The sequence below is a fragment of the Polyodon spathula genome, chromosome 31 (genome assembly GCF_017654505.1).
Source record: "Polyodon spathula isolate WHYD16114869_AA chromosome 31, ASM1765450v1, whole genome shotgun sequence".
Taxonomy (NCBI): domain Eukaryota; kingdom Metazoa; phylum Chordata; class Actinopteri; order Acipenseriformes; family Polyodontidae; genus Polyodon; species Polyodon spathula.
Window position 1 is genome coordinate 7,677,838 of NC_054564.1, and position 19,395 is coordinate 7,697,232.

The window sequence follows — 19,395 nt, forward strand, 5'->3', positions numbered from 1 at the left end:
AAAATGATTTTGTTCCTCTTTCAGGGACGTGGCTGCATCCCGCTCACGCAGCCCACCGGACGTTAGTAAATGACAAGGGGGGCTGGTCTCGTGATCGGAATACTGTTGGCTAAAAACACTGGTGCTTGAAGCTTTGTGGACCTCAGTTCACTGGGGGCCAATAACTCAGCACTGGGTAAAAATAAAACACAGTGAAAGCATTGTAAAGCACAGAGAGATCTAGTGAAGCACAAGGAACCATTGTAAAGCACAGAGAGGTCTGGTAAAGCATAGGGAAGCATTGTAAAGTACAGAGAGATCTAGTGAAGCACAGGGAAGCATTGTAAAGCACAGAGAGGTCTGGTAAAGTGTAGGGAAGCATTGTAAAGCACAAAGAGGTCTGGTAAAGCATAGGGAAGCATTGTAAAGCACAAGGAGGTCTGGTAAAGTGTAGGGAAGCATTGTAAAGCACAGAGAGCTCTGGTAAAGCATAGGGAAGCATTGTAAAGCACAGAGAGGCATGGTAAAGCACAGTAGAAGCACAGTGAAGTGTAATAAAAGAGCACTAACCAAGGGTTTAAAATCACTTTCTTACCTTTTATGATTATTAGCAAATTGGTTTTTGGATTCCTGTGCCTCTTAAGGGCACTTCCTGTGCTGTAGGTCTGATCTACTGCAGTGGTCCGAGCTGCAATCAGACCAGGGGACCTACAGCAGAGGAAGCAAGGGATCAGGGTCCAGTAGTATATACAGGAGTGCTGGGTTTGAAAATGTGCGAATCAGAGGCAGGACACGGGGTTTCAAGTCTGGATAGTTCAGGGGAAGCAATAGAATAAATGAATTCGAGGTGCATTCAATTAGTCTAGAAAGAGGCAGATCTAAATGCAGCCGGGCCCCAAAGGGTTAACCTGCCAGGCAGTGAAGATCAAAAGAGAACGAGGGGGAACTCAGCGAGCGAGTGCAAGAATTTAATGAGGCTAATTAACATTTATTAAACCTGACCTCGTGCTTGCCAAGCAGATGTCTAATCGAAGAGGCTAAAAACAAAATCCATTAGGCAACTGGCCAATCTTTTCATGTCTCTCTCTTTCTTCTTTTGTTTTTTTTTTAGCTCCCTGTTATCACTGAATTGATGAAAACCTGTAGAGTTGAGCTCTGCTTTTCTAGAGGCCTAGTTAGCAGAACCATCAGCAGAGCACAGCATTGCCAGCCATGGCAAACGCAATGCATTGGGAGCAGATACTGCACAGAGCAGGGGTCCTGATTCAGGAGCACACTGTCTGTCTGGTGCTGATGGGGTACAGTGGTACTAGATTACACACCACTGGTTCCTGCCACTGTGATACCAAAATATGGAAATGTTCCCAAGGTGGTACCATTAAGCTATGCCCAGAGCCTGCCCTGGACTGGAGTGGGCACCCTTTCTCTTAGGGAGGTGAGGGAGGGAGCAGTTCAGTCTCTGTGCCTCAAGCCTGCCCTGGACTGGAGGGAGCCCCCTTTCTCTTAGGGAGGTGAAGGAGGGAGCAGTTCAGCCTCTGTGCCTCAAGCCTGCCCTGGACTGGAGGGAGCCCCCTTTCTCTTAGGTAGGTGAGGGGGGGAGCAGTTCAGTCTCCGTGCTTCAAGCCTGCCCTGGACTGGAGGGGGCACCCTGGATTATGTGGTGGTGTTTGTTCTGTGGTGTGTTGGATTGAGTTAAGAGAACTCACTTCACACTGTAAATCTGGAATAGTTTTTATTCTGAGACACTGCTATTACTCGTTGTTTTCCCTCCTTTGGTTATTGTACCCAGCGGTGTGTTCTGAAATCCAGGGAGAATCCTCTAACAAGTGCTGTCATGGCCTGAAGGAACTCATTGGCGAGTCTGTCTGACAGCTCATTGCCTTTCAGTGCGGTGGTGAGGGCTGGGGAGCGATGGCAGAGCTTAACCGCCCGTCTGTCTGTCTGTCTGTTCACAAGCCACGCGTATTCGTGCCAAACGTGGCCTTTGAGAATGCAACCCCCCGCCGTTAAAACGCACACATTCTAGACACGATTCAAACTGGTTTCCACTGCTCCAACTGTGGACGGGAAATAAGCTGTCCTGACTGCTGGTCATGCTGCCGGATTTATAGAATGGTTTTGATTCGGGTTTTTTGTAGGCTTGTTGGATACTGAAATAGTTATAAAAACAGTACAATTCACCACATACGATACACCAACCGCACATATCACACCCCCTTCAGTCGCTGTGTGTATAACCGTACCATGTGATGTGTCCTACCTGTGCTGTATTTAATAATGCATATGTTTCTTCACAATCTTGGTCGGGCAACTTTCCGTACCCTATAGAGTTAAAAAAAAAAACGTTTCATCATTCTAAAAAAATAAAGTCTACAGTGAGCTGTACAAATGAATACGCATACAGAGCCAGTCTGTCTGTCTGTCGGACGCCCACCAGACTGCAGTAAATGCGCAGAAGTAACGGGCAAAACAGTGATGTATAATTTAAACCACAGGTATAATTTTGGTGTGCTTGTGTTTAGAACTGGGTCCCGAATTAACACGCTGCTCACGTCTGGTCCACCCTTGCTGAATCTTGCGGGTGCCGAGGACTCGCCCTCAGCCTCCACAGGGGGGCTAATTGCAGAGTCCCTGGCAGGCTGCCCCGTCCCTGGGCCACTCAGAGCCTGAATCGACCTTGTGTGTGTTTCGCTAATTGAATTGGCTAATGAGTTCCCAGGGGCCGGCTCCTCAGAGTTAATTTAAGCTCCTGTGTTGAGGCAAGCAGCAATAAAACGGTTTAAAAGGGAAAAAGGGGCGAAACTAATATGAAAACACTTCGTGACCTGTTGTGTTTGGGGAGCTGGCGTCGGGAGCGAACCAGCTGTTTGCGTTCTTTTGGTTTGCTTTGAAAAATCAGAAATAGATGCGTCTTACGAATTCCCTTATAAAATGAATGAGGAAAAAAAAATATTCTTAAATCCACAGTGACAGAAACACGTTGATACTTTTTTTTTCTTTATAGACACACACACACCAACCCCACGCATTGTAATCACATCAATTCCACGCACCCTACAGCAGTCATGCACACTACAGGACGGGACAGGACACCCGCCCCCTGCACAAGGCAAACGCAGGATAGCCTAAACGCAATGAGCAAGAGATTTTCAAAAGACCTCCAGTCGAAGCGTTCGTTCCTGTATTGAAGTTTCGTTTAGTATTTCTATATTTAAATCACCACTCCGTGTTTAATAGCTATGGGCATGAAGTTTAACATACAAAAAAAAAGAAAAAAAAAAAAAAAAAAAAAAGAGAACTGCCAGGATCAGAAGACATCACCCCCACCTGCACGCACTTGTAAAACACACACAGTGTACACCCAGATTGCACAGCCCTCAATGAGAATGTCAGTACCAAGTTTCATTACAATTAGATGAGCAATTCATATCTAAATACATGCAGAGCAGTCCGACTGACTGCAACTCGGTCCAATCTGCACAGTTGGTCAGGCAACGGAATTGAATAGCTTTGCTCTCCTTTAAACTAAAACAAATAAACCGCCCAGGCTTGTTGCCTAGCAGACAAAGCGAGCCCCCCCCCCCCCCCCCCCCTTACTGAAGGGTAAATTAGCCCTGAATCAGTCACACTCCCCCTGCCTTGCTGAAGAGCCCTCCTGTACCACTCCCTCCCTCTTCCATCTCCATTAAGCCCGTGTCCTTTTCTCAGGATGCGAAGGTGCGCTCCCTCTCTCAAGTGCCCTGGTTCTTGTCTGAAAAGCGCAGGGCTCGCTTGGCTGCGTTTCCAGTTTCCTTCGCTTTCTCTCCTGTTAATTGGGTTATTGGATTCAAAGTCTTGGCCCCTCTACAGCAAACTCAACGGGCTTTTTAAAACGCAGGCTTAAAAATAAATAAATAAATAAAAATTCCATTATATCTCATTTTAATATTCTCTTATGTTTCTGCTTCAATCAGAACACTTTCCAGCAAAAATACATAAATTAAAAAAAAAAAAAAAAAAAAAAAAAAAAAAAAAAAAAAACAACCCTTAATTTCTGACACTACTTATAACCAGATAACATTTTCCTACAGATCTGTTTTCCCCTCAAGTCTAGTCTGTCGATTACACACAAAAACATGAGAACTGAGAGCCTGTATTCCACCCCCCATAGGATTGTGATGAAGCCAGACCATGCAGTCTCTCTCTCTGCACATTTCTTGTGAAAGTGTAGTTAAACTTCAAATCTCCAACTGTTTAACAGCTGAAAACAATGAAAAAAAAGGTAATTAAAAACACACATTATTAGTTCAACTAACGGTTTAGTTAAGTAATTGTGAGCCGAGCTGGAACGAAAACCAGGAGACCCTGCGGTTCCCCGAGGACCGGGTTTGAGAAGCCCTGGGTTAGAGAATAATCCATTTTTAAAATCCTTCATAGCAGCTGAAAAAGGAGGTTGAGTTAATGAAGACAAGCAGACCGCAGGGTTTTACAAAAGAGGATTTCAAGGTTTATTGAACACGTCTCTCAAGATTGTTCACACACTCAGTACTGGAAATAAAACTCCCAACTAGCCTCCCGAAGATTAACTAAATTAAAAAGAAACCTTTAGAAAACATTTCTTTTTCTACATAGTCTGTTGGATAAATGCATTTAAAAAGAAACAAAAATACAAGAAAAACATCCCGTTCATGAACTGTGGTAAACTTTACACAAAAAAAAAAAAAAAAAAAAGAATTTGGTGGTCAAATATTGACCAATAATAAAAAAAAAAAAAAACTTCTTTCAGTAACTTCTTTAAATTTTGTCCTTTAATAACTATTAATGTAAAAAGCAATATACAGCATTTAAAAAAAACATTTATTAATTCTCTTTTTTTTTTAGTCAGCTGATTTGGTTACCAAGGACAACGGCTGGGACTGGAGCAATGCGTGGTGGGAATGGAGGGCTGCCTGATGAAAGGAAGCGGGAGGAGTCAACATGGCGTGTTGGAGTGAGCTGAAGGGGATTGGCCGGGACAGGATATGCGGAGATTGGCTGCCCGGAGAGCCAACTGATAGCGAGAGGCCGGGTTGGGTGGAGGAAGGGGAGGGGCCTCGGGGCTTGCTGGACAGAGAGAAGTGGTGGTGGTGGGGGTGCGCCCGACCCGCTGGTTTGGTGGTCAGGGACAGCGGCTGTGCCTGCTCCGAGTGTGTGGCCGCGGGGGCAGCAGGAGAGGCCAGGGCCACGGAGGGAGTGGCGGGAGAGTCCAGCATGCTGCCGTGGGACGAGGCCGGGCTGTCGCACGTCTTCTCAGGAGGCACGTACTGTGCACACGGCTTCTTGTTCCGCGAGGAGAATTGATCTGAAGGGATAAAAGATTTTAAATATGCAAGAAACTCTGCTAGATTCTGCAGTACATTTAAAAAAAAAAAACAATCTGCGTCAGCAGGAGTTAATTCAACATTTAAAACACTGGTTATCCCAAGAGAAAGTGAAACCAACTGTCAGCACTGGAGTGGATTATAAAGAATATTACTCTGGTCTGCAGAGTCTTCGTTTGAACTGTACTTCTGGGTGAAGGATACTAGACATACCTGTCGGTCAATGCTAGCACTGAATCTCATAAGCTGCGTGTGTGCAAACAGAGAAGAGAGGAGGGGAGAGACAGTTAGTAGATCATTAGTAAATGCAAGTACAGGACAGCAAAATCTAAATAGGTTAGGGGAGGAAAGACACTGCAAGGAGGGAAAGCAAGCTGTGAAAATCTACAGAAGCAACACCAACGCAACTGTTGAAGCAACTGCAAGGCATTTCAAGACGTTGCTTGAAATGGTCTCCATGCGAGCTTCAAACGTTTCTCTGTGTTTCTTGTACACCTCGATCAGAGTCATTTTGAAACAAACATTTGCCATGCAAGAAAAAAAATAAACTGGAGAGACTGGTGGGGAATTGCAGGCGTGGTTTGGAAGGGAGGTGGGTCGCTGCAGTGTGAATAGACACATTGCAGGCGTGGTTTGGAAGGGAGGTGGGTCGCTGCAGTGTGAATAGACACATTGCAGGCGTGGTTTGGAAGGGAGGTGGGTCGCTGCAGTGTGAATAGACACATTGCAGGCGTGGTTTGGAAGGGAGGTGGGTCGCCGCAGTGTGAATAGACACATTGCAGGCGTGGTTTGGAAGGGAGGTGGGTCGCCGCAGTGTGAATAGACACATTGCAGGCGTGGTTTGGAAGGGAGGTGGGTCGCCGCAGTGTGAATAGACACATTGCAGGCGTGGTTTGGAAGGGAGGTGGGTCGCCGCAGTGTGAATAGACACATTGCAGGCGTGGTTTGGAAGGGAGGTGGGTCGCTGCAGTGTGAATAGACACATTGCAGGCGTGGTTTGGAAGGGAGGTGGGTCGCTGCAGTGTGAATAGACACATTGCAGGCGTGGTTTGGAAGGGAGGTGGGTCGCTGCAGTGTGAATAGACACATTGTAGGCGTGGTTTGGAAGGGAGGTGGGTCGCTGCAGTGTGAATAGACACATTGTAGACGTTGTTTGGAAGGGAGGTGGGTCGCTGCAGTGTGAATAGATACCTTCTGGCTCTCCATCTGGCTGCTGTTTTTCCCTCTTCCTCTTTTTTCTTTTGCCCTGCACGGGGAGAGAAGCACAAAGAAAAAAAAAAAGGTCATCACAAGAATACAGACCAAAAAAAAAGGAACCTGGTGCAGATGTTTCCACAGCACGCTACTTTGACACGCAAGCGGTGGGCAGAGCGAATACTCACGTAGTTATCTCGTGCTGACCAGCCAGGGTACAGCTGCGAGTGGAGCTGCCGTTCTTTGCGCGCCAGTTCATAGTACTTGGCTTGCTCTTCTCGTGTCAGGGAGTGCCACTGAGATTTAAAAAAAAACAGGACACAGGCGAAAGGTTAGGACTGGGGCTCTCCTTTCACCCCTCCCTATTCCCCCACACGATCCTGCTTCTAAAACCTGTCTATTTCCTTAGAATGGTCCATTTATGGAGTGGCAAACAAAGTGATTTTTTCAATTCTGTCTTAAACAGGAGAGGGAAGCACAGGACTATGAAACAGTAAACACCCACCCCACTTCTAAACACTTGTGTGTATTAACATGATATGCTGTGTGTATTAACATGATATACACTATATAAAAAAAAAAAAAAAAAAAAAAAAATCAGTAAGCAGTACAGGCCTCCTGATAAATATTATAAAAAAAAACAGGGGCAACCGTACCCCTTTACACGTAAAAAAACGCTCACAAAAACTGTAGCCTTTTCCCGATTTCTTCTGCCGAACTAATGCGGCCGTTTCAAAGCTGGTCAGGAAAAAACAAAAAAATAAATAAAAAAACAGGGATTGATATTTTTGCGTTACCGCGACAGTCTGTGCATGTTGTGAGGTCATGTCAGATTTACTGCAGGCGGTGGGTTGGATATTGTACTGTGGAGGTTTTTTGGCCCCCTTGAATCTCGTCCCGTTTCCCGGAGCTCTTTCTCGTGCTCTCCTCAGACGTCCCCGCCCCCCCTTACCCGTCTGCCCAGTATCTGGTTGATGGCTGCGCTCTCCTTGAGCGTGCACTCTGCCACCACTTTGGCCCTCATCTCCTTCATGTAGAGCATGAACGCGTTGAGTGGCTTCTTCACGTGTGGTTTCTTTTCCTCCTCTTTTTTTAGGGGCGCGGGAGACTTCCTGCGAGAAAGAAGCTGAAATATCAGGAACCTCCTTAAATTAGATAACGTACAGCTATGGCTTCCAGTAGACTTTTACGACAATTTTGAGGTTGAATAAAAGATCTAAATTCTGTTCATTCATTCATATGTCTCAATCCTAAAAATTTAGGTGATGCAAAACTTTTGGCCAGAGCTACATTGTCCAACTGCTTTCTTTTCAGGCACTATGCAGGAACGCCTTTACAAAATAACACCTTATTGGAAGACCAGACAGTTTTCACAGGTACGGATGTCATTCATTTTTTTTTTTTTTTTTAAATCAGTAAACACACACAATGGATTGCCCCAGTGCAGAGCGTCAGAGAGGTTCCAGGTGCACAGAAAACGCTGTCGATAGCAGTCCTTCAGTACACAATGCTGGGTCCTGCCCCAGCTTGCCAGCTCGGCTCTGTGATCGGGGTGTACTCACGGGTGCATGGAGGGGCTCAGGTGGCCCTGGTTGGGCTCCTGCTTGATGGCGGGCGAGACGATGGCAGGGTGAGGGATGCCCGTCTGGTGAAGGCTGTGTGGGTGATGGGACACCATGTGTGGGGAGAAGCGACTGGACACCAAACTGCGGAGAGAGCGAGAGATGAGAAACTGGAATTAACCCAGTAAGAACACAGAGAAGGGACTTCAGCCCATTAATGCTCTTCAGGGTTCCGAACAGCTGATTGATCTCAAACTTTGTCAAGGTTGGGCCTTCAAGGAACCCAAACCCTAACCCCCCCCCTCCCCGGCGGTGCTCTGCCAACTGTCGCCTCCCCCTAGGTGCTCCCATCTACAGTCAGCAATAGAACAGCACGGACTCGAACCAGCGACCTCCAGGCTATAGGGAGCTTCCTATGGTGTAATATTTAAATAAAAAGCCTATTGGAAATGAGAGTAACATTTAGCCTCTTCTGTGAGCCAGCACCAGTGGTGTGGCATTAAATAAAATGCAGGAGAGATGCCCTAGCTAAATAAACCAGGACAAAACTAATAAAAATCTAAAACGAATCTGCAATGCCTGGCGCACAGGAGGCACCAATTAGCTTACTGTTAAAAACAAAAAAGTTATTTTCTCTATCGTCTTTTCTTGTGGAAAGGTTCCAGGCATCTCTGCAATATTTAAGGAGCTCTGCTTCAGAACCCTGTGCGCTCGCTGCCACGCGTGGAATTAACAACAATAAAATCAGCATCGCCGCTATCATTAAAACGAACAGGCCAGGTCCCAACCCATCTCACACACAGACCCACGGACAGGACCGACACTTAAAAATAAAACATGCAGAAAATGCAATTAAAAATCAGCAGTCAGGGCTTCTTAAATGATGTGTTTTGAAGCCGGGGGAGAGCAGGCTGACAGACTGGTGGAGGGAGTACTACTGGGTCAAGGGAACGAAAAAAAAAAAAAAAAAAAAAAAAAAAAAAAAAAAAAAAAAAAAAAAAACAGAACTGCCAGTCTCCTTTCCCTTCCCAGAGATGTTTCATGATTCTCCATCTTGTTTTAAAAATATATTAGAATTAATGTGTGTGCGTGTATTAGGACAGGACAATCTATTCCATCAACAGCTTTGAGAGGCATATAAAATTCAAAATCTAAACACTACACAGGTGTACAGAAAGGAAGAAATGAGCACAAGCACTTATTAACTTAACCCCCCCCCCAGCTCCGACACTCACCTCGACATGGACGCGTTCATTGCAAGAGCTGGGTAGGGGTGTCTGAACCCCCCCGGAGGTATCGAGTACATGGGCTGGCCCTGCCTGAAAAAGACCAGGAGAACCACAGTGAGACAAACTAGAATGAATCTGGACAACATTCCTACTGCACAGCAGAGCGCCAATCCAGCAAAATCGCTGGCAGACGCTGAATCAGAAACACACTTTAAAATCTGGTTCATTTATTTATTTTAAAACAAAAGAAACTCGATGAAGGATATTGCGAGAGACACTTGTTGAGAGGTTTCATCTACCAGACTGTCATTTAGCATTACGCTAGGAATAAATAAAAACGAGCAGGCAGTAAGAAAAGGCCGTCTCCTGGGGTTTATCCTGCCTGGGATCAGCTGTGGCTGCAGGCATAGCCTCGGGCCAATACAGCCCCCAGGGGGCAGGAGGAGACTCAGGCGTCGGCTGCATTACCGAGCGTTCCTTCTTAGACCTGTCCCCCCCCCCCAAAAAGAACTGCGACAACATGTTTACTGCTACAGCGCTGACAGGAGGCTGCCAGAAACAGCACAAGCACATTTCTCAATGCTGAAAAAAAAAAAAAACACGCAGTACAGGGCAAACCAAATCACAATGTGAAATACAAAACGCCCTGGACTCCCGGCACATTTCATTAAATTTTTTTAGGCAATGTATTCCTGTATTGGTTTTGATCGTCTTATTACTTCAATGCTAATCTACGCACTGCGAGGGGTTTGGACTCTGCAGTAGGGTTGCAGCTTGTCGTTCTGGACAGTGAGAACAGAAGGAAGGTTTTCTTACTGCGGTACCAGCCATCCCAGAGGGTGCGGGATCTGCCCCACAGCGCCGGGGGACAGTGGGTAGTAGGGCGAGAGTTCTGAGGGGTGGGGCGTCCTTGGGATACCTGCAGAGGGGCAAAGGAAAGACAGAATAGGGTAACCCTGACTACACAGACAGAGGCACGTACACACACACACAGAGACAGACAGAGGCACGAACACACACAGAGACAGCCAGCTAGCTTCACCCATTGGGTTAATGCATTTCCAAAGCACAAGGCTGTACAAAAGCAACTTGACCAGTCTCACCTGTCTTTGGATCGATCTCTGGAGAGAGGTGGGAGGGGGGGGTGCCCGGGGAGAAGTGTTCGTTGCTGTAGGTGATGAGGGGGGTCAGGGGGTGCATGTGGTGGGGGTGCTGCACCACCGGGACCTTGTTCGACTGCCGGGAGAGAAATGAGAAGAGAGAAGCGAATCTGCGTCAACGACGGGACAACAAAGACGTTTAAAATTAAAATAAGTTTAGTCAGCATCCAGCAAACTTTATAAAGAAGAACACAGATTAAGAAAGGAACCAAAAAAAAAAAAAAATTTAAACTTTGTTCTATTTTCAAGTCTGCTGGGTACAGGAAACAGAATTTTTTTTTTATATTTCTTTACCCACTACTTAAAGAAAAGAAAGGAGACGCCCCTGTACAAACACAGTCCCAAAACCACAATGACTTTTCAGTTATTTGTAGTAAACAACACTGGAGTGTGTGGGAGGCGTGTGTGATGCAATCTGGAGACAGACCAAGGAACAGTGGAGATGTGGGGCGGGGTGCCAAGAGCAGCCCTGGTCATTACAAGGAGGAGAGGACTGGAGATGGGGAGAGAGAGAGAGAGAGAGAGAGAGAGAGAGAGAGAGAGAGAGAGAGAGAGAGAGAGAGAGAGAGAGAGAGAGAGAGAGAGAGAGAGAGAGAGAGAGAATCAGGTTTTAAAATAAATTTAAAACACAAAAACAGACCAGCGTCATTACCTCAAGCCCAGCAGAAAAAAAAAGACGTTTTAAAAAAAACACTGGCAGTCATCCATAACTAACAGTCAATAACAGAGCTAAATTCAGAAATACCAAAAGAATATTAAACTCGAGTTTCTAAGAAACGCTGGGCACTCTGAGAAACTCAAACCCTGCAGCGGTCAAAAACAACACAGATTATAAAACCAGGTCACAACTGGAGAACATCATTTCAAAACCGCAGGACGCTGTCGCCTCAACGCTCTAACAAAATATGAATACAGTCCATTATCTCAATGCTCTGTGACCGACTGTACCAAGGATCTCCTGAAGGCAAGGGAAGCAAAGGGTTAACCTCGCCGCTCAGCCCGGGTTTCCAGGAGTTTGCTAGAATGCAAGCAGAGCCCCTGGGTGAGAGGTGCATGTGCAGATGATAACAGTAATAGCCAGTGTCTCTCTTTTCATTACAGTGCAAGCAAGGCAGTGGTTTCCCGTTGTCAGAGCTCTGAATGGGACGCTTGTTCGGGCCGGAACGTCACATGGGAGCAGAGCTGGAGAATGGAGGCTTGTTCCTTAAAAAAAAAAAAAAAGCAAGAGCTCTTTAAAAAAATATTTTGAAGCAGTGGCTTCTTGTTCATCCACGGGCCGTTCCACAGAGGCGCGCTTTATAAAATAAAGTAATCATTTGATTCAAATTGATTTTATTTCGCATAAAGAAATTAAAAAGGGTTTAGATAATGGCAGAATGGTTCAGGGATCGGGTCTGATGTCTACAGGAGCGAGTGCTTGCAACAGTGCTGTCCTTTCTTGTAGTTTTATGGAGTTTGAAATGATGGATGAGACGCGTGTAAAAACAAGCAATATTTAAGAGGAGACGCCGAGTTGAAGCAGGAGAGTAGAGGAGCACTTCTCAGCGTGCAGAGAACGGGTGTTCAGTGATAGTTCCGTGATGGCCCAGACACACGGAGAGAGAGACACACACACACACAGTGTCCGTCAAGCAGATCATGGAAATTAATCAGCTCTTTTGCGCCCCTGAGCGCTCCCATTGTCTGTAGGAGAGCTTAAAGGGAAAGGAAGAAGAGAAACCCCCAGTTGTTGCTTCAGCTTGAGCTAATGAGTGTACCTCATTTAAATAAGTTTCCGAGATTCAACCCAATCCATAAAATGCCGGCGAACAAAAGCAGGCAGCGGTTCTGAAGACGTGTGATCTGCAGGCTGGAGATCTGTGTTTATTATTAGGATCGGTTTACTCATTTCTTTTGGGAGGGAAGAACGATTCCACTGTATTGCTTACTAAAATGGGGATTCTGTTTTAAGCTTGGCACAGAGTTTGACTTTCAAATCGAGCGAAGCTGGCGCAAGCAAACAACTGCAAAATTTGAAAACGCATCTTATGCAGATGAAGTAAAAATTCCAGCAATTAGAACCTGAAGTCTGTCATTCCTAATTACATGAACATGCCCCTACCTTAACCCATGACATGCCACGGTCCCCATTTGAGGGCAGGCTCTGTCATTTAACACATATTTACAGGTCATTTAAATGTTCTCTTAAAACTGCTGTTAGGATAACTTGTCTAATTTTGTTAAGCACACATGTAGTCTAAATGTAATTCTGCAGATACAGCCCAGAGGCTTTTATGACGCTTCAATATAAAATAATAAACCAAACCCTCAAAACGATCCATTTCTTGGGATGACAGCGCTGATAACAGGTTGAGCTTCGTAGCCGGGGTGAAATTTCACTGCCCAGATTTACGAGCGCGTCTAACAGCCCTCAAAACAGGAAGGAGCAGTTTGTAGCCAAAACAAAAGGATCTGAATATTGATGGAGAAAACAAATTTGGTATTTAATGGGTTTAAAGGTATTTTTGCTCAGTCTTGTGTTTCTGCGTTTCCTGCAGGAACGAGAATTCCTCTCACCAGTTCGACAAGCGGCTCCTCCAGCCAGCGCAGCGTTTGCTCAGTGACTGCAGGTTAACGGGTTTGAATACCAACACACAACCTTCACAGCACCCCCGTTTACACTGCGAGAGGTCTCAGGGACGCATTTAAAAAAAAACAAAACACATTCCTCTTCTGAGAGAGGACAGCAGGCTGTTATTTCCTTTTCTTATTGGGTTAAATCGTCAGAAGCAAATCAATCGATATATAGATCGAATTTGATCAGCGATTGTGTATGTGTGTAGGTATCATTGATATTTAAATAAAAACGATAAAATCACCCTGAGAAATAACCCCACAGCCCATTGAAACAACAGAATGGTTTGTCATGAGGTTTTGCGTGTAATAATGGAGGCTGTGTGGTCCAGTGGTTAAAGATACAGGCTTGTTCACACACCCTAGTCTCGTATCTTGTAAAGCACTTTGTGATGGTGCTCCACTGTGAAAGGCGTTATATAAAAAAATGAATAAATTTGAATACAGTTCAATGCCTTGCAATTAAGACCACTAACTGAAGCTACTGCGGCACATACTGTGCATTCAATACCAGCTGGTTTTGCAATGGTTTTACTTTGACCATTTATCAGATACATATCCCAGTATCTGGGTGTTATGTTTGGCCACCAAGAGGCAGCACTGACCCCCCCCCCCCCGAACCACAGAGCAGTAACGAAAGGTGTCAGAAACTCACTACAGGCTCCACAGCTGGACACATCTGTGCAACAGCAGCGAGCCGTCACAAACCCAGAGTCGCCGCGGAGCGAATTAGCGAGCAGATCGCGTTACAGCAAAACACAAAACTTCATCAGCGCCAAGAGACGGATTTGGGAACGTACCAAAACAAAGAATTCGGGCTCAAGCACTCCGTCACGCTGCCAAACACAAACTGGGATGTATTTTCAGAGCAGGAAACAAAAACAGGAAGCGATGTTCGTATCTGCACTGCATAACCAAAAAAAAGTGTTTTCATTAAGCTTGTGATCAAATATTAGAAGCAGTTTCAGGAGGGAGCGCGGCTTTTCTTCTGGGGTTAAAAATCGGCAAAAGACCGGGATATCCCCCTACATGAATAACAATAACTACTATTAAGTATTTAACACATGTTGAATCATAACACTACAATGAATGAGCAAGATCTCTTCTGCATACCGTTAACACATTTTCATTCTAGTCAACAAAAAGACCATCCCAATGAGACTAATGAGACAGCCAGAGCACTTCAGGGCAGATTCGCAGACCCCAATTAACTGGCATGCAGATGCTAGGCAGTCCTAAATTAGGGTTAATCCAGGTCTTTGGGTTCTTGCACTGAAACAAATTCAAGAGCGTTACCTTCCCTAGTGCTGTGCAGTACTCAGTCTTCAGTGTTCAATGATTGAAGCTTTAAATGATGTTGTGGCTGTACCTGGAAATAAATCTCAGGCAGGTTTACAGCAAGCGAGGAGTTAATAACCTAAATACGAGATCTAGAATTGCAGGGGGGGGGGGGGGGGGGGGGGGGGTCGTTTTCATAATTCATCATATAATCATTTAATGGGCAGCTATGCAACAGAACAGAGGGATTCTTAAAAAAAACAGATGAAGATATTTATGCCCTAATCTCATCCGTTCCACTGCAAAACAAAGATCATAATTCAAAATTACACCCCTCCCTAATAAAAACAAAGGACAATAAGAAATGGATCAAGCCGGTACCCCCCCTCTCAGACACCCTCAGCTAAGCACGACTAATCAGGTATGGGACACCCTCGCACAGGTGGGTTTGGGGGCCCGCGAAATCCCTAGGAAAGCTCAACACTGGGAATCTTCTTTCTCTCCACAGGCAGCTAAAAATAAATCGCAGCGATGTCACCCCGAAGAACCTCCCCCGTCCCGGAGGGAATGACAAAGATCCTGGGTGTTGTCAACTCTAAACAGTATAGTGCTTTTAAAAAAAAAAAAAAAAAAAAAAAAAAAAAGGAGAGAATTACCAGGCAGGCTACCCCCGCAAATCTTGCGGTCACTGTCATTTCCCCTCTCACTGCCTGACGGACTTAACCCCTTCACTGCCATCACAAACCCACAGCCTTGTTGGCCCAAACTTCATCGAACGCCACAGCATGTATACAGAAAAAAATATTTAAAACACAAATACAAATTCGCCCGACGCTGTACAGCTGTGGCCAAAAGTTTTGCATCACCTAGAATTTTAGGAAATCAGACAAAAAAAACAAAACAATTGATCGTTTAGTTATCCTGCATTCAAAGAAAGCGTACAAAATTATATTGCAAGAGAGTAGCGGAGGCCAAAACAGTAACACGATATTTCATGTTGGATTTAGAAGTTTCATTTCGTTTTTCGTCAAGTATATATATAAAAAAAAAAAAAAATTACACACAAGTGGTGTGTAATTCAATATGTTAACGTAACATTATTCAGCAGGTTTCATTCGACTATGAAGCAAAAAGGAGTTCATTCTTTAGGGCGAAGCAAAACTTTGGCCAGAGCTGTACTCTTACTGCTGTAAAAAAATAAAAACACAAAGGCTAAACGTCCGACTTACTGATTTCAGAAGCAAAACCCTCCTAGCTCTTGAGTTTGGCCGGACTGCTCTCAGCTATAGCTGCTCTGGGCAGCTCTAGGTATGGAATGGGCTTTAAAAACAGCAGCACACACCGAGCCTGTGGATCAGTGAAACGCAGCAATGACTAACCCGGGCCACAGCACAAGGGAGGCTGTGCAGATTTCACAAAGTCACACCCGCTGCAGAACAAACAAAGCTTGTAATCTGGTTCCTTGCGAAAAATCAACAGAGCTGTGTGTGCCCTCGATTACCTCAACATGCCTGTCAATCAAGCACCTGGGCTCCATCAATCAACCGACTGGTAGACAGCTCACTTGCTGGAAAGCGTGTAACAGAAGCGAACGGTCAAGCGCGATTCAGCATCGCAACAGCTTTATCCAGGGCGCTATTCACCAAGGTAAAAAAAGGCAGATTTTGTTAGAATTGAGTACTGTAACCTGATCTTTGTGTGTTTTTCTATATTTGTTCTAGTGCAGAATTCATTAGCAATCTGGGATGTGATAGACACGACTCCCCTGCTCTCCCTCAATGCATCACCTGCTGGCGTGCAGTCTGATGTATTATTGAGGGGCCAGCCTCTCGGCGGGAGTGCTCAGATCCAGTGGAATGCTAACCAGCCCTCTGCCTCTCTTAGCACACAGCCCTGCTAGGGTCCAATCTTGACCCAGGCGGGCTGGGTCGATCTCGCTCAACACCCATTAACACAGGAGAGCTTCAATTTTTTTTTACTGATTTGCCGTCTCCCGACGACTTCATTAAAACAGTCTGCTTTTATCATGCTTTAAACAGTCTGCTTTTTATCCTTCCGTTGAAATGCGTTTCTGGGACTGAGGCGTTTAAAACCGCTTGTGTTTGTGAATCTGTAGCACGACTAGGAATGGTTCTGAACAAATATTTAAAAACCCATAAGATAAAATTTGCCTTCTGCTTATCCCTGTGGAAAAACACTCACAGCTAGTATTTGCCATCGATTACGCAGGACTCGGAACACAACACTGACTCCACTCCTCCTCTCTCATTCTCCGAGCTCAGTCTAAGAACAAACTCTCTCTCTCTGGAGTCCTGGCAATCACTTTACCAGAACCCAGACCTTCTGCCAAACAAACTGTGCCCTAGGAAGCAAATTCCAGAACTTCCTGTCAGCTGGACCGCGTTACTTTTTGTGACTAATCCCTCCCCTCCCCTCACCCTCCCTCAATGAGTAGACAGAGCAGAGGGCAATAAGACAATAAAGGGATATTGTGTTGGAGCTGGAACCCAATCAACAAACACAGGCAGGGAATGCGTGCAATCTCAGAGAGAGAGAGAGAGAGAGAGAGAGAGAGAGAGAGAGAGAGAGAGAGAGAAAGAGAGAGAAAGAGAGAGATGCAGCCAATTTAAAAACAACAAATAACAGAATTAGTTCTCATTATAAAAAAAATAAGTTTTTTTTTTTTTTTTTAATAAAGTCTCTGATTAAATATTCTCTTATTGGGTTAAATCGTTGGGAGCAACAAACCGCATTTGATCAGTGAATGCGTACCCCAGTACGTGGAAGTCACAGATATCATACGCAAAGAATAACACTAATAAAGTTGAGTAGCTGATACATGTTAAATCATTGCACTACAATGAATGAATCGTCTATTCTGCGGAGAGACGCACAAACTGTGCTACTGCGTGAACGTTAGCGTGTAGCAGATGTTCTGCACAGTGGGAGTCACAGACTAGGTGACCATACGCTGCCGGACAGTATGAAGTAGAGCTGAACAGCAACCCTTCAAACTGCTTTGTAAGGAGGCCCTTTCTACTGTGGAACCAGTTATATGGCGGCACGATCATGGCTCCCATTCACCCCATAATGCCAGTCCCATATAAAACAGTAAAACACGCAAGGAGCGACGTGTGGGAATTCTCGCTCCCGACGACAGGATTTTCAAAAGGGGTAAACGTATACAGAACGGAACTAAATCAATAAACACATTCCTCAGAAACTCTGAACCATCGTCAACACTGTGTCCATTAACTCTCTTCCAGCACCACACTGAAGACGCGCTACAGAGACTGAGCACATCTAGAAAGAGAGCCAGTGATTTTACGGGAGTCGTATTCTGCGGCTTGCTGTACAATGACTGTCGCAGGTCTGAAAATGTCAAATTTGCAGGTCTGATGATGGATTATAAAATTAGCTACAAGCGTGTATGTTTCCCAAACATTTAAACAGCAATGTTGTATAAAGACTGAGAAAACTCCAGCTCACCCTGCCCCATTATGTGAAGCTAGAGCAGTAAGTTAAGCTTGAGGCCAGGCCCAGCCAAAGGGAATAGCAGGTTCCCAGGCCAGTTCTGAAGCAGGCTGTGAAATGGTCTGGGGTGGTCCCCCGATAGTGATTCTCCGAGCTGATCTCTGGGCAGGGGAACCCCAGGGGTTTGCTTGAGCTGGCTAATGGGTTTCCAAGCTGCAGCGAGTGACAGGCCCTCGCGTTACCCCTCTGCAACACAAACAAACAGCAACTGGGAAAGTGAATTCCTCCCTTCTGCAGCCCTGACAGGCCCCTGGGGGAGGAAACTCAACACCCACTCGGCAGCCTCAGGCAACAGGATCGCAATTAAATCCAGAACCAGGCTTCACCCTGGCTATGGCCTACTGACAAGTTATGAGGGACTGTCAAGAAAAAAAAAAAGAAAAAAAAAAGATACTTAACCCTATACCACACTGCCTCCTTCCTTGTTTCTCAGCTCTAACCACTACTCCACACCGATTCCACTCCTCCAAATGCTTCGGCTGAAATTACTGAACCAGTTTTAAAAAGTGGTGGCCTGGAAACTGAGAAGGGAACCCAGCCCTGACAAAGCTCTCTAAACCAAGCAATTCTCCCGCTCCCCCCTCCCAGATTCCACTCTGGAAGCCGAGGAGTCGACAGATAATTCGAGACTCAGACGTCCGGCGGCGGAGGGATTTGGTGGCTGGGATCTAGGGGTCAAGGTCTGACCCGTGTCATCTAAAACAAGAGGCTCTGGTTACAGTGCTGCACCGGGACCTCCTCTCCAACCACCCAGTCCCTCAGCTCCAACCATCAGGCCACACTGCTCAACTGCCAGTCCCTCAGCCCCAACCGCTAGGTCACAGTGCTTCCTTCCCAGTCCCTCTCCTCCAACCACTTCGCCACCCAACGTTAAATCGCTACACAACGCTGCTCCTCGCAGCAAACCCAAAGCAGGCAACGGTGGGTTTTACAGTAAAAAGCAATGCCTGCCCTCTGCCTTGCTGAATAACAGCATTTACAGAAAAACTCCAAGTGGAAAGAAAATGCAGCGAAGTATATGAAAGTGTGCTGTGAAGACGCAGGGCTGGTGTACTCACCAAGTGTCCAGGTGTTGATGCCCTGGAGTCCTTCAGTCCGGCTGAGCCGGGAACATCGAGGAGCGGCCATTTCATCTGCAGGTACTGCGGGGAAGGAAACAGGCAAACAAATAAAATAATGGAATGAACAACGAGAACGAAAAATGATTTTAAACAATTAAAGGACAGTTCTAACAAAAAGATGAACAGCTCTTAAAGATGATTTAAAAACGTGTTTTAAAAGCAAGTGTGAAAGAGTATCAAGGAGGAATAAAAACTAGCAAGATATTTCTTAATACTACAAACCGTCTTGCTAGTTTAGCACCTGCGATTCTGCGCTGCAGTCCAGCGTGCCATGAATACAGCGAGGTCTATGGGAATACGAGAATGCAGAGTGAGCTTTTTAAATGGTACAGCGAACTCCATGCCTAGATCTCCGAGCACTAAAATAAACTGCTGCACATCAGCCT

At 45.6% G+C, this 19,395-nt stretch overlaps 1 protein-coding gene across 1 annotated transcript in view; it reads right to left on the reverse strand.

Moving 5' to 3' along the window:
• Window positions 1–4,725: 4,725 nt before the first annotated feature.
• LOC121303125 (transcription factor 7-like 1-A) overlaps window positions 4,726–19,395 on the reverse strand; it is a 34,075-nt gene continuing 19,405 nt past the window's right edge. Inside the window, exons 4-12 of the mRNA XM_041233604.1 lie at window positions 18,947–19,030; window positions 10,407–10,539; window positions 10,120–10,222; window positions 9,310–9,393; window positions 8,075–8,218; window positions 7,465–7,624; window positions 6,701–6,808; window positions 6,510–6,564; window positions 4,726–5,299 (exon numbers count right to left, since the gene is read on the reverse strand). Coding sequence (XP_041089538.1) covers window positions 4,836–5,299; window positions 6,510–6,564; window positions 6,701–6,808; window positions 7,465–7,624; window positions 8,075–8,218; window positions 9,310–9,393; window positions 10,120–10,222; window positions 10,407–10,539; window positions 18,947–19,030 — 1,335 coding nt within the window. The 3' untranslated portion in view covers window positions 4,726–4,835. The remainder of the gene's footprint in view (window positions 5,300–6,509; window positions 6,565–6,700; window positions 6,809–7,464; window positions 7,625–8,074; window positions 8,219–9,309; window positions 9,394–10,119; window positions 10,223–10,406; window positions 10,540–18,946; window positions 19,031–19,395) is intronic.